The sequence below is a fragment of the Salmo trutta genome, chromosome 18 (genome assembly GCF_901001165.1).
Source record: "Salmo trutta chromosome 18, fSalTru1.1, whole genome shotgun sequence".
NCBI lineage: Eukaryota > Metazoa > Chordata > Actinopteri > Salmoniformes > Salmonidae > Salmo > Salmo trutta.
In genome coordinates, this window is record NC_042974.1 from 5907306 (window position 1) to 5919951 (window position 12646).

Here is a 12646-nt window from a genome sequence, read left to right on the forward strand (position 1 = left end):
GATGGATGGATGGAGGGATGGATGGATGGATGGATGGAGGGATGGATGGATGGAGGGATGGAAGAAGATAAAAGGATATCCTTGATGAAAGAGGGTATGAAATGTGTTTGATATCCAGTTGGCTGACAGTCAGTGGTATTCTAAGGTTTTCTTCCCGAGGAGTAATGACATCACATAAACTCAGCCCACAAAATCCCTTAAGGCATTAAAAACAGCCTACGTTAATAGGGCTTATGGTTTTACTACCAAAGATAAACGTCTCTGTTTCTCCATTCATATTATGCTGCTCGCCTTTCGCAATAGAAAATAGAATCCATTCGGGAAAGTATTCAGACCCCTTCACTTTTTCCACATTTTCAATCCCTAAAAGGGTTAAATTTGAAAAAATCCTCATCAATCTACACACAATACCCCATAATGACAAAGCGAAAACAAGTTTTTAGAAATGCTTGCACATTTACTACAAGTAAACAACAAATACCTTATTTACATAAGTATTCAGACCCTTTGATATGAAACTGAAAATTGAGCTCAGGTGCATCCTGTTTCCATTGATCATCCTTGAGATGTTTCTACAACTTGATTGGAGTCCACCTGTGGTAAATTCAATTGATTGGACATGATTTGGAAAAGCACACACCTGTCTATATAAGCTCCCATAGTTGACGGTGTATGTCAGAGCAAAAACCAAGCCATGAGGTGGAAGGAATTGTCCGTAGAGCTCTGAGACAGGATTGTGTTGAGGCACAGATCTGGGGAAGTACTGAGTAAAGGGTCTGAATACTTATGTAAATGATTGTTCATATTTTTTTACGTTTGCAAACATTTCTATAAACCTGCTTTTTTTGTCATTATGGTGTATTGTGTATGTAGATTGATGAAAAAAACAATTTAATCCATTTTAGAATAAGGCTGTAACGTGACACAGCAGTGGAAAAAGTGAAGGGGTCTGAATACTTTCCGAACGCACTGTATAGGTCAAAGCAACAGCCAGCGTTCTCTTTCAGATGCTAACAACGAACTTCAAAGATTCCTAAATGTTTAGCCACCACTGCCAACACATTGTCAAACAGTAAACATTGTCACAGATAGTGTTGTTTTTTAGCAGAATCATATTAGTGGAAACGGAGGGTGTTCTCAGGGCAGGCCTGGTTGTAGCTAGATATGTTCCAGTCATGTTTTTTGTTGTTGTTAATGCATTTTCGCGAACCCTATCCCAAACCCTGTTCCTCACCTGAACCTCATTCTCCTAACCTGTTAGGAAAAGTCCCTTCTGCTAGTGAAAACTGGCAGACCTGCCCTGAGAACAGCTTAGGTTCTGAGTAACGCGATACTGGTGAAGGGCTCGTCAGCAACCTTCACCACCGAATCTAGCTTTGCTTTCAATGTCTAATTTTGTAGATGGTGAGAAGCGTTGTCACCACTGTCAATACATGATCACACAGCAAACATTCAGCTAGTTAGAGATAAACCCAATTATGCACGTTGGAGCAACAACATATATTAATTACCCTGTTGAAGAGTGTCATAATTATCTCTAATGGATTTAACAGAGGAGAACGCTCATGTTGTCACTTAGCGGGGGACGTGTGTGTGTGTGTGCGTGCGTGCGTGCGTGTGTGTGTGTGTGTGTGTGTGTGTGAGAAAGACATTTGATAAATGACCTGCCCTTCCTTGACATGGCAGCAGACAGACAGTCAGAGGGGAAGAATGAAGGAGAATGCCACAGGACAATGTTTCAGTTCACACAGGGAGAGGATGTAGAGTTACAGGCACCAGGGTAACCTTTAACCCTGTGGTTCTGCTGCAGATTGGGGTTTAATGCTCTGCTGAGCGTTGGACCTAAGCCTCAGAATAGCCCTGGGGAAGAGTCCACTTGTTCTAAAGAGAATGCAAACATCCCTATAGGCTCCTTATATTCCAAACTGTACCTTGAAGCCAGTCCACTGCTAACCCCAATCAGGGACTGATTGAGATCTGGGACACCAGGCGGGTGCTATTAATGATCAGGCAGAACATAATAGCTATAGACTATTATCTATCCCCAACATCAGTTCTACATACCTGCAGTTCATGCAGCACACAATACATAGTGTTACTGGGGTGACTCTGCCTTGTCTAAAGGGATGTGGAACATTCCTATACCAGTAGACTATAGGGTTCTATCTCCTACATCACTGGTTATCCTATAGATTCCATAGGCTACTGTCTATCTCCTACATCACTGGTTATCCTATAGATTCCATAGGCTATTGTCTATCTCCTACATCACTGGTTATCCTATAGATTCCATAGGCTACTGTCTATCTCCTACATCACTGGTTATCCTATAGATTCCATAGGCTACTGTCTATCTCCTACATCACTAGTTGTCCTATAGATTCCATAGGCTACTGTCTATCTCCTACATCACTGGTTATCCTATAGATTCCATAGGCTATTGTCTATCTCCTACATCACTAGTTGTCCTATAGATTCCATAGGCTACTGTCTATTTCCTACATCACTGGTTATCCTATAGATTCCATAGGCTACTGTCTATCTCCTACATCACTGGTTATCCTATAGATTCCATAGGCTATTGTCTATCTCCTACATCACTGGTTATCCTATAGATTCTATAGGCTATTGTCTATCTCCTACATCACTGGTTATCCTATAGATTCCATAGGCTACTGTCTATCTCCTACATCACTGGTTATCCTATAGATTCCATAGGCTACTGTCTATCTCCTACATCACTGGTTATCCTATAGATTCCATAGGCTACTGTCTATCTCCTACATCACTAGTTATCCTATAGATTCCATAGGCTACTGTCTATCTCCTACATCACTGGTTATCCTATAGATTCCATAGGCTACTGTCTATCTCCTACATCACTAGTAGGCCACATGGACATGTCCTTAAAGTAACTGTCCAGTGTTTGCAGATTTCTATGAACTATTACCTTTAATTAATTACAATATGAGTGAAATAGTTTTCCTTATTTTGTATGTTAAAAAGCAGCTTTTCTGTGTTGCAATGGTGTGGGCGTACCCCAACAGCATCATGGTGTGGCTATATAGCATTCAATAAAAATATAAATGACAAGTCAACAGCTGATTGGCCAGCTCAGCCAATGAGACGTCTCTGCCAAAAACATGACGTGATCTTCTGTGAGGAAATGGCAAGCATTTTTTAAATGGTCTGTTTGAGATAATAGTTTAAGATGGGATTTTTGAAGTATTTTCTTCTTCACTTTTTTGCTTTGACCACAAATACGAGTATAGGACGAGTCAACAACATTATTTGTGTATTAGTTATAATGAGCTTTTAAAGGTAGACTCAGCAATACAACATACATACAGAAAGTAAACAGCATAGTGGGTCAGTTTCTGCAACAACCATGAAAGCACATGGCTCAACTTCTTTGTTGTTTTGGTGCCCTGGTTACCAGGCTGCAAAGCGTGACGTGAACCCGTGAACATGCGCAGACACTGTACGTGACTGTGTGAGAGCGAAGTCTTGCATCTCGCTCATCTCAATATCTGCGGTGCTGTTCGTGGCAACATCATTTTGCTGAGTCTACTTTTTAAAGTGAGATTTTCACTGGACAGTTACTTTAAAGCTACAGTCCTCAATTTAAACAATAACAAGCGCTCCACCCCGTTTCTATTTTGGTAAGCAATTGAGGGATGAGCCTGGATAATAAAATTACATAGATATATTTTTAAACCTTTATTTAACTAGGCAAGTAAGTTAAGAACAAATTCTTATTTACAACGACAGCCTACCGGGGAACAGTGGGTTAACTGCCTTGTTCAGGGGCAGAACGACAGCCTACTGGGGAACAGTGGGTTAACTGCCTTGTTCAGGGGCAGAACAACAGATTTTTACCTTGTCAGCTCTGGGATTTGATCCAGCAACCTTTCGGTTACTGGCCCAACTCTCTAACCACCGCCCCAGAAAAGTAACCATTCAAATTTGTAGACAGAACTATGGATGCAAGGACTGACCATCCATGATATCAAAATGATAGTTTTAAATATGTTTTGACACTATACAGTGTTTGTTTACATTTACTTTGTTTACAAATTTAACACGCTTATATTTTGGGTTCTGAAGGGGTATGACAGCTGAACTAAGCTCATGAGACATTTATAAGTGAAATTCTTCAAAAATCTATGGGTGTATACAGTATGATTAATTTATGAGTTCTGTTCTTCTAGAATCTATGGGTATATACAATATCATTAATTTATAAGTACAAAAATGGATGTAGCAATTAAGGATTTTAGCTTGGACACATTCTAAAAATGTCAAAAACGAACATTATTTGGATATTTTCTCCAAAAGCTACTATAACCATTATGGCCCAGGGCATGTCCTTTATACTAATGTAGGCTACAGTCAGTGGCCGTTAGTGTCTTATTCACACATTAGCCAGAGGATTTAGGAGGTCCAGCAGTTCACTGAGCTAAGCTAGGGTCCCATCCTGCCTCCCTTACAGCTGTTCCCAGCCTGTTGTATTTAACACAGCGAGCCAACAGCTGCAGAGAGCGAGGTGGATTGTATTACTCGATAATTGGGAAGCTACACGTCCCAGATCCACAGTAATCCTGTTTCACTGTGTTAGGGTCTTGTTTGACGAGGGGAAACAACATTTCTGCTAGCTGCTTCTACATGGTCTCATTAGAATATGTAAAAAATAGTGACATTTAACCTTTGTAGTTCTATGTCAACCAAATAAATGTTTATTTATTTTACATCATTTTAACTCATTGTCATTTACAGCAAAGACCTGGGGAATAGTTACAAGGGAGAGGAGGGAGGATGAATGAGCCAATTGGAAGCTGGGGATAATTAGGCCAGATTGTGAATTTATGATAAGTGCCATGGGATCTTTAGTGACCACAGAGAGTCAGGACACCAGGGTTAACACCCCTAGTCTTATGATAAGTGTCATGGGATCTATAGAGACCACAGAGAGTCAGGACACCAGGGTTAACACCCCTAGTCTTATGATAAGTGTCATGGGATCTATAGAGACCACAGAGAGTCAGGACACCAGGGTTAACACCCCTAGTCTTATGATAAGTGCCATGGGATCTTTAGTGACCACAGAGAGTCAGGACACCAGGGTTAACACCCCTAGTCTTATGATAAGCGCCATGGGATCTTTAGTGACCACAGAGAGTCCGGACACCAGGGTTAACACCCCTAGTCTTATGATAAGCGCCATGGGATCTTTAGTGACCACAGAGAGTCCGGACACCAGGGTTAACACCCCTAGTCTTATGATAAGTGCCATGGGATCTTTAGTGACCACAGAGAGTCCGGACACCAGGGTTAACACCCCTAGTCTTATGATAAGTGCCATGGGATCTTTAGTGACCACAGAGAGTCAGGACACCAGGGTTAACACCCCTAGTCTTATGATAAGTGTTATGGGATCTATAGAGACCACAGAGAGTCAGGACACCAGGGTTAACACCCCTAGTCTTATGATAAGTGCCATGGGATCTATAGAGACCACAGAGAGTCAGGACACCAGGGTTAACACCCCTAGTCTTATGATAAGTGCCATGGGATCTTTAGTGACCACAGAGAGTCAGGACACCAGGGTTAACACCCCTAGTCTTATGATAAGTGTTATGGGATCTATAGAGACCACAGAGAGTCAGGACACCAGGGTTAACACCCCTAGTCTTATGATAAGTGCCATGGGATCTATAGAGACCACAGAGAGTCAGGACACCAGGGTTAACACCCCTAGTCTTATGATAAGTGCCATGGGATCTTTAGTGACCACAGAGAGTCAGGACACCAGGGTTAACACCCCTAGTCTTATGATAAGTGTTATGGGATCTTTAGTGACCACAGAGAGTCAGGACACCAGGGTTAACACCCCTAGTCTTATGATAAGTGTTATGGGATCTATAGAGACCACAGAGAGTCAGGACACCAGGGTTAACACCCCTAGTCTTATGATAAGTGCCATGGGATCTATAGAGACCACAGAGAGTCAGGACACCAGGGTTAACACCCCTAGTCTTATGATAAGCGCCATGGGATCTTTAGTGACCACAGAGAGTCAGGACACCAGGGTTAACACCCCTACTCTTATGATAAGCGCCATGGGATCTTTAGTGACCACAGAGAGTCAGGACACTTGTTTAACATCCCATCAGGAGGACAGAAACACCTACACAGGGCAATGTCTGCCCTGGGACATTTATTTTATTTTTTAGACCAGTATGCCTCCTACTGGCCCTCCAACACCACTTTTAGCAGCATCTGGTCTCCCATCCAGGGACTGACCCTGCTTAGCTTCAGAGGCAAGCAGCAGTGGGATGCAGGGTGGTATACTGTATCAATATGACAATAATTAGTCCAATTAAGGAACTATTGCTACGAACTAAGCTTTATCAAGGCCTATTCATGTTGTCCAAATCCTACCACCATTCCTTGGCTGCAACATTCAGGAAAATATTATAGCCATGTCTGTGACGTGTTCAGGGAACGATTAGAAAAAGTGCAATTTTAACCACACTTACTTGCCATAGATGTGGGAGAGACAAGCTGCTACTAAAAGAACAGCCACTGACTGTACAGCCAATTAGAGCCCAGCCACTGACTGTACAGCCAATTAGAGACCAGCCACTGACTGTAGAGCCAATTAGAGACCAGCCACTGACTGTACAGCCAATTAGAGACCAGCCACTGACTGTACAGCCAATTAGAGACCAGCCACTGACTGTACAGCCAATTAGAGACCAGCCACTGACTGTACAGCCAATTAGAGACCAGCCACTGACTGTACAGCCAATTAGAGACCAGCCACTGACTTTATAGCCAATTAGAGACCAGCCACTGACTGTACAGCCAATTAGAGACTAGCCAATGACTGTACAGCCAATTAGAGACCAGCTACTGACTGTACAGCAAATTAGAGACCAGCCACTGACTTTATAGCCAATTAGAGACCAGCCACTGACTGTATAGCCAATTAGAGACCAGCCACTGACTATCACCAAAGCCCCATATACTACCCACCACTGCGACCTGTACGCTCTCGTTGGCTGGCCTTCACTTCATAATCGTCGCCAAACCCACTGGCTCCAGGTCATCTACAAGACCCTGCTAGGTAAAGTCCCCCCTTATCTCCGCTCACTGGTCACCATAGCAGCACCCACCTGTAGCACGCGTTCCAGCAGGTATATCTCTCTGGTCACCCCCAAAGCCAATTCCTCCTTCAGCCGCCTCTCCTTCCAGTTCTCTGCTGCCAATGACTGGAACGAACTACAAAAATCTCTGAAACTGGAAACACTTATCTCCCTCACTAGCTTTAAGCACCAGCTGTCAGAGCAGCTCACAGATCACTGCACCTGTACATAGCCCATCTATAATTTAGCCCAAACAACTACCTCTTCCCCTACTGTATTTATTTATTTATTTTGCTCCTTTGCACCCCATTATTTATATTTCTACTTTGCACTTTCTTCCACTACAAATCTACCATTCCAGTGTTTTACTTGCTATATTGTATTTACTTTGCCACCATGGACTTTTTTTGCCTTTACCTCCTTTATCTCACCTCATTTGCTCACATTGTATATAGTCTTATTTTTTTCTACTGCATCATTGATTGTATGTTGTTTTACTCCATGTGTAACTCTGTGTTGTTGTATGTTGGCGAACTGCTTTGCTTTATCTTGGCCAGGTCGCAATTGTAAATGAGAACTTGTTCTCAACTTGCCTACCTGATTAAATAAAGGTGAAATAAATAAATAAAGTATAGCCAATTAGAGACCAGCCACTGACTGTACAGCCAATTAGAGACCAGCCCCTGACTGTACAGCCGATTAGAGACCAGCCACTGACTGTACAGCCAATTATAGACCAGCCACTGACTGTACAGCCAATTAGAGACCAGCCCCTGACTGTACAGCCAATTAGAGACCAGCCACTGACTGTACAGCCAATTATAGACCAGCCACTGACTGTACAGCCAATAAGACAAGCAGTCACTAACTAAATGACCAATAAGGGAGCAGCAGCTACTGACTGTATCATGTCTTCCTTTGCAGGGAGAGACCGGGAAAGACGGATTCCCTGGAAACTCTAGCCAGAAGGTACAGTATGTTACCATGGAAATATTTTATATTTATACAATGTACTGTATATGAGATATTTCACAACTTACATATCTGTTTGAACATAATAAACTCAGAGAGTGCCCTGTCAGCTGGGTCTGAACATGGTCTATCACCTTCAGTTCACCAGGACCACTCTAAAGCATCATCACCCTCTAAACCCTCCTCTAGGGCCCTTAGACGTTGAAGTTGAAGAATACACACACACACACACACACACACACACACACACACACACACACACACACACACACACACACACACACACACACACACACACCACACATACAAGGACATATTTGCCTATGAAACTCGATCCAATCTAATGACATAACACTTAAAAGGCGCGGCCCACCCAAACATTTTCCTATACTTGATAAGGTTGAGAATTGGCTAAAGCTGGTCTGCGTTACTCAACACTGCACATGACATGCAAAGTCTATATCAAGTGTCATAACATTCATATTGAGATTGATGGTGGTGTGACTTGGCCTACTCTGCCTGTGTGGTTCGTGTGATTTCCATCCAAACTGTATTAGCTACCGCAGCGTACTGTTTTGCTGTTTTGGAGATGTCTTAAGGCCAACCCTTTTACTGTGCGTGTGTGCGTGTGCATGCCTAATCCTAATTGTGTGTGTGTGTTCTATTTCTCCCTCAGGGTGACCAGGGTGTTTCTGGCTCACCAGGTCTGGATGGTATTCCTGGACAGAAGGTGAGTCAGACTGTTGGCCTGTTTGGACTGACCATGATATGTAAGATATAAGGTTACTGTTTTAAACCACTAAGCTGTTATTCTCCAACTACATATAATCTGTGGGAGGGTTTTCTATGTCCTCAAGGAGGGTAGCCTCAAAAACCTCAAGGAGGGTAGCTCTCCAGGAACAGGGTTGGAGTAAAAACCTCAAGGAGGGTAGCTCTCCAGGAACAGGGCTGGAGAAAAAACCTCAAGGAGGGTAGCTCTCCAGGAACAGGGATGGAGTGAAAACCTACAGGATGGTAGCTCTCCAGGAACAGGGTTAGAGTGAAATCCTACAGGATGGTAGCTCTCCAGGAACAGGGTTAGAGTGAAAACCTACAGGATGGTAGCTCTCCAGGAACAGGGTTGGAGTGAAAACCTACAGGATGGTAGCTCTCCAGGAACAGGGTTGGAGTGAAAACCTACAGGATGGTAGCTCTCCAGGAACAGGGTTGGAGTGAAAACCTACAGGATGGTAGCTCTCCAGGAACAGGGATCGAGTGACAACCTACAGGATGGTAGCTCTCCAGGAACAGGGTTGGAGTGAAAACCTACAGGATGGTAGCTCTCCATGAACAGGGTTGGAGTAACAACCTACAGGATGGTAGCTCTCCAGGAACAGGGTTAACGTGACAACCTACAGGATGGTAGCTCTCCAGGAACAGGGTTGGAGTGACAACCTACAGGAGGGTAGCTCTCCAGGAACAGGGTTGGCGTGACAACCTACAGGAGGGTAGCTCTCCAGGAACAGGGTTGGAGTGAAAACCTATAGGATGGTAGCTCTCCAGGAACAGGGTTGGAGTGAAAACCTACAGGATGGTAGCTCTCCAGGAACAGGGTTAACGTGACAACCTACAGGATGGTAGCTCTCCAGGAACAGGGATCGAGTGACAACCTACAGGATGGTAGCTCTCCAGGAACAGGGTTGGAGTGAAAACCTACAGGATGGTAGCTCTCCATGAACAGGGTTGGAGTAACAACCTACAGGATGGTAGCTCTCCAGGAACAGGGTTAACGTGACAACCTACAGGATGGTAGCTCTCCAGGAACAGGGTTGGAGTGACAACCTACAGGAGGGTAGCTCTCCAGGAACAGGGTTGGCGTGACAACCTACAGGAGGGTAGCTCTCCAGGAACAGGATTGGAGTGACAACCTACAGGATGGTAGCTCTCCAGGAACAGGGTTGGAGTGAAAACCTACAGGATGGTAGCTCTCCAGGAACAGGGTTGGAGTGACAACTTACAGGATGGTAGCTCTCCAGGAACAGGGTTGGCATGACAACCTACAGGATGGTAGCTCTCCAGGAACAGGATTGGAGTGACAACCTACAGGATGGTAGCTCTCCAGGAACAGGGTTGGAGTGAAAACCTACAGGATGGTAGCTCTCCAGGAACAGGGTTGGAGTGACAACCTACAGGATGGTAGCTCTCCAGGAACAGGGTTGGCATGACAACCTACAGGATGGTATCTCTCCAGGAACAGGATTTGCACCCAGGACACAAAGGGATTTACACACAGAGACATAGTCCCTTAGGAGGGAGATAGGACTTCTACTATATCCTCTCCTCATGTATTTACAGTATTGTATACCCTCTGATTCAATGCTGCTTCAATACAGGGTCAGAGGAGATGAACAAATAATTAGCTTTTTCATCTTGTAAACACAAGTGAATATCATACACCTACCAGCGAAATATTTCTGTGTATGTAAATATACATTAGTCATAGAGTTGTGGCTATTCCTTATGCATTAGATATTGGACAGTATGGAATATGTACTGTACATGTATATACAGTAAGGTGTATGGGAAATAGTCCTGCTCTTATTCTTTATAACCTGAAGTGATGTATAATTCCGTTTTGAGAATTTTGAAGTTGCCTCAAGGTGCTAAACATTGTTGATGTGTGAACGAAGGCCCATTCAGAGCTGCACTGAACCCTACGGCACAGACCTCAGTGAAACTACGAAGATATTTCTCCTCATGAACGAGTAGACCTTCAATGTTTGTTATTTAGCATTTCAAGTTTCAACCTTGTAATTTCAGGGGGAGGCAGGATCAAACGGGTCTAAGGGGATCGATGGAGCAATGGTAAGTACACACATGCATGGAAACGTACACACACACACATATTACATAATGGTAAATGTATCTGGTTTCACTCTCTGTCATGTATAAACACCAGTTCATCCAAACGTGCGAAGTTCCACTGTAGTGGATATATAGTCATTCATATTCCAAGCATGCAAAGTCCCACTGCAGTGGATACATGGTTATTAATATGTAGCATATGTCTTCTGTTGTTATATATATTTTATTTTAAAGGATTTTCTAGCACAGGTTTTCTAATACATCTCTGAAGAATCTCCTTTTTACATTCACATTTTAGTCATTTAGCAGACACTCTTATCCAGAGCGACTTACAGTAGTGAATGCATACATTTCATACATTTTTTTCTCCGTACTGGTCCCCCGTGGGAATCGATTATTTCATAACCCAAGGCCTTTTCCCCTGTAATCTCAAGACTAACACAATAGCTATTCATATTTTACATGCAACCATGAAGGTACATGCATAGTGTATTCTATGATTATCTGGAGATAATGTCCAATGTGGATTGATCTGAACTCTAATAACTTGGTGTCATGTGAAGGACGTGTCTGGAATGTATATATCACAGCTCTGACCTAGTCTCTACACCTACAGTAAAACACCATGCATTCATGCAAGGATTCAGGGAAATGAAACGATAGGCTGCAGGCAGCATGAGTATCACATGGGGGTGTGGGAAACGTCCTCCTCAGCCTGAACTGTCCCCACTTGCGTCAGCAAATAACTAGCCTTTTCGTTTGGCACCGACTGGTAAGTTGGTTCAGGAGGGCGGTCACATGTGCTAGCAAGGCAGAGGTTCTGTGTTCGAGCGTCGGTGTGAGCCGAATCAGGAGGAAGTGGTACTCTCTAAGCAAGCAGCGTGACGTCCTTTAGACATGCATTCATGCGAAGGGTTCAGGGAAATACTCAGGAATGCTGCATGATGTTGGGCTGGTCTCAGAGGAGTGAGCTACAGCACAAACAGATCTGGGACCAGAATAGAATTGTGTAGCATTTGCATAATTTGTTCTTTCATAATGGTGGTGTGGCTTTATGGGCTAAAGGCTGGATGTGTTTAGAATAAATATCGTAAAAGGACTTCAGTAGACTATGAAATTACAGGAAAACAAAGCTATGCTTTCAGGAAAATGGTCTGTATTTTGTGGCTTTTGCATAATTAGTTCCTTCGTAATGGCGGTGTGGCTCCACTAAGTATTGGGCTGAGCAGATGGACAGTTTAAAACGCCATAATGAAAGAGACTCTTTTCATCACCATATCCTCTCTGATTAGGCCAATGGACTGAGGGAGAAATCTGTCCCTCTGGCACAGTGTACAATACACTGACTGGCCTGCTCAGTACAACATATAGGGACTGGGCTGCCTGCTCAGTATGACATACAGGGACTGAGTTGCCTGCTCAGTTCAACATACAGGGACTGGGCTGCCTGCTCAGTACAACATACAGGGACTGGACTGCCTGCTCCGATCAACTTACAGGGACTGGGCTGCCTGCTCAATTCAACATACAGGGACTGGGCTGCCTGCTCAGTTCAACATACAGGGACTGGGCTGCCTGATCAGTTCAACATACAGGGACTGGGCTGCCTGTTCAGTTCAACATACAGGGACTGGGCTGCCTGATCAGTTCAACATACAGGGACTGGGCTGCCTGTTCAGTAT

The 12646-nt window shown here is 43.7% G+C and overlaps 1 protein-coding gene across 3 annotated transcripts in view; it reads left to right on the forward strand.

Annotated features, from left to right (window-relative positions):
* The window catches only part of col19a1 (collagen, type XIX, alpha 1), a 161212-nt gene that overhangs the window by 40441 nt on the left and 108125 nt on the right, over positions 1-12646 (forward strand). For all 3 annotated transcript variants that reach the window (XM_029697582.1, XM_029697585.1, XM_029697583.1), the window contains exons 10-12: positions 8073-8117; positions 8797-8850; positions 10920-10964. In XM_029697582.1, the coding sequence (XP_029553442.1) occupies positions 8073-8117; positions 8797-8850; positions 10920-10964 (144 nt within the window). The remainder of the gene's footprint in view (positions 1-8072; positions 8118-8796; positions 8851-10919; positions 10965-12646) is intronic.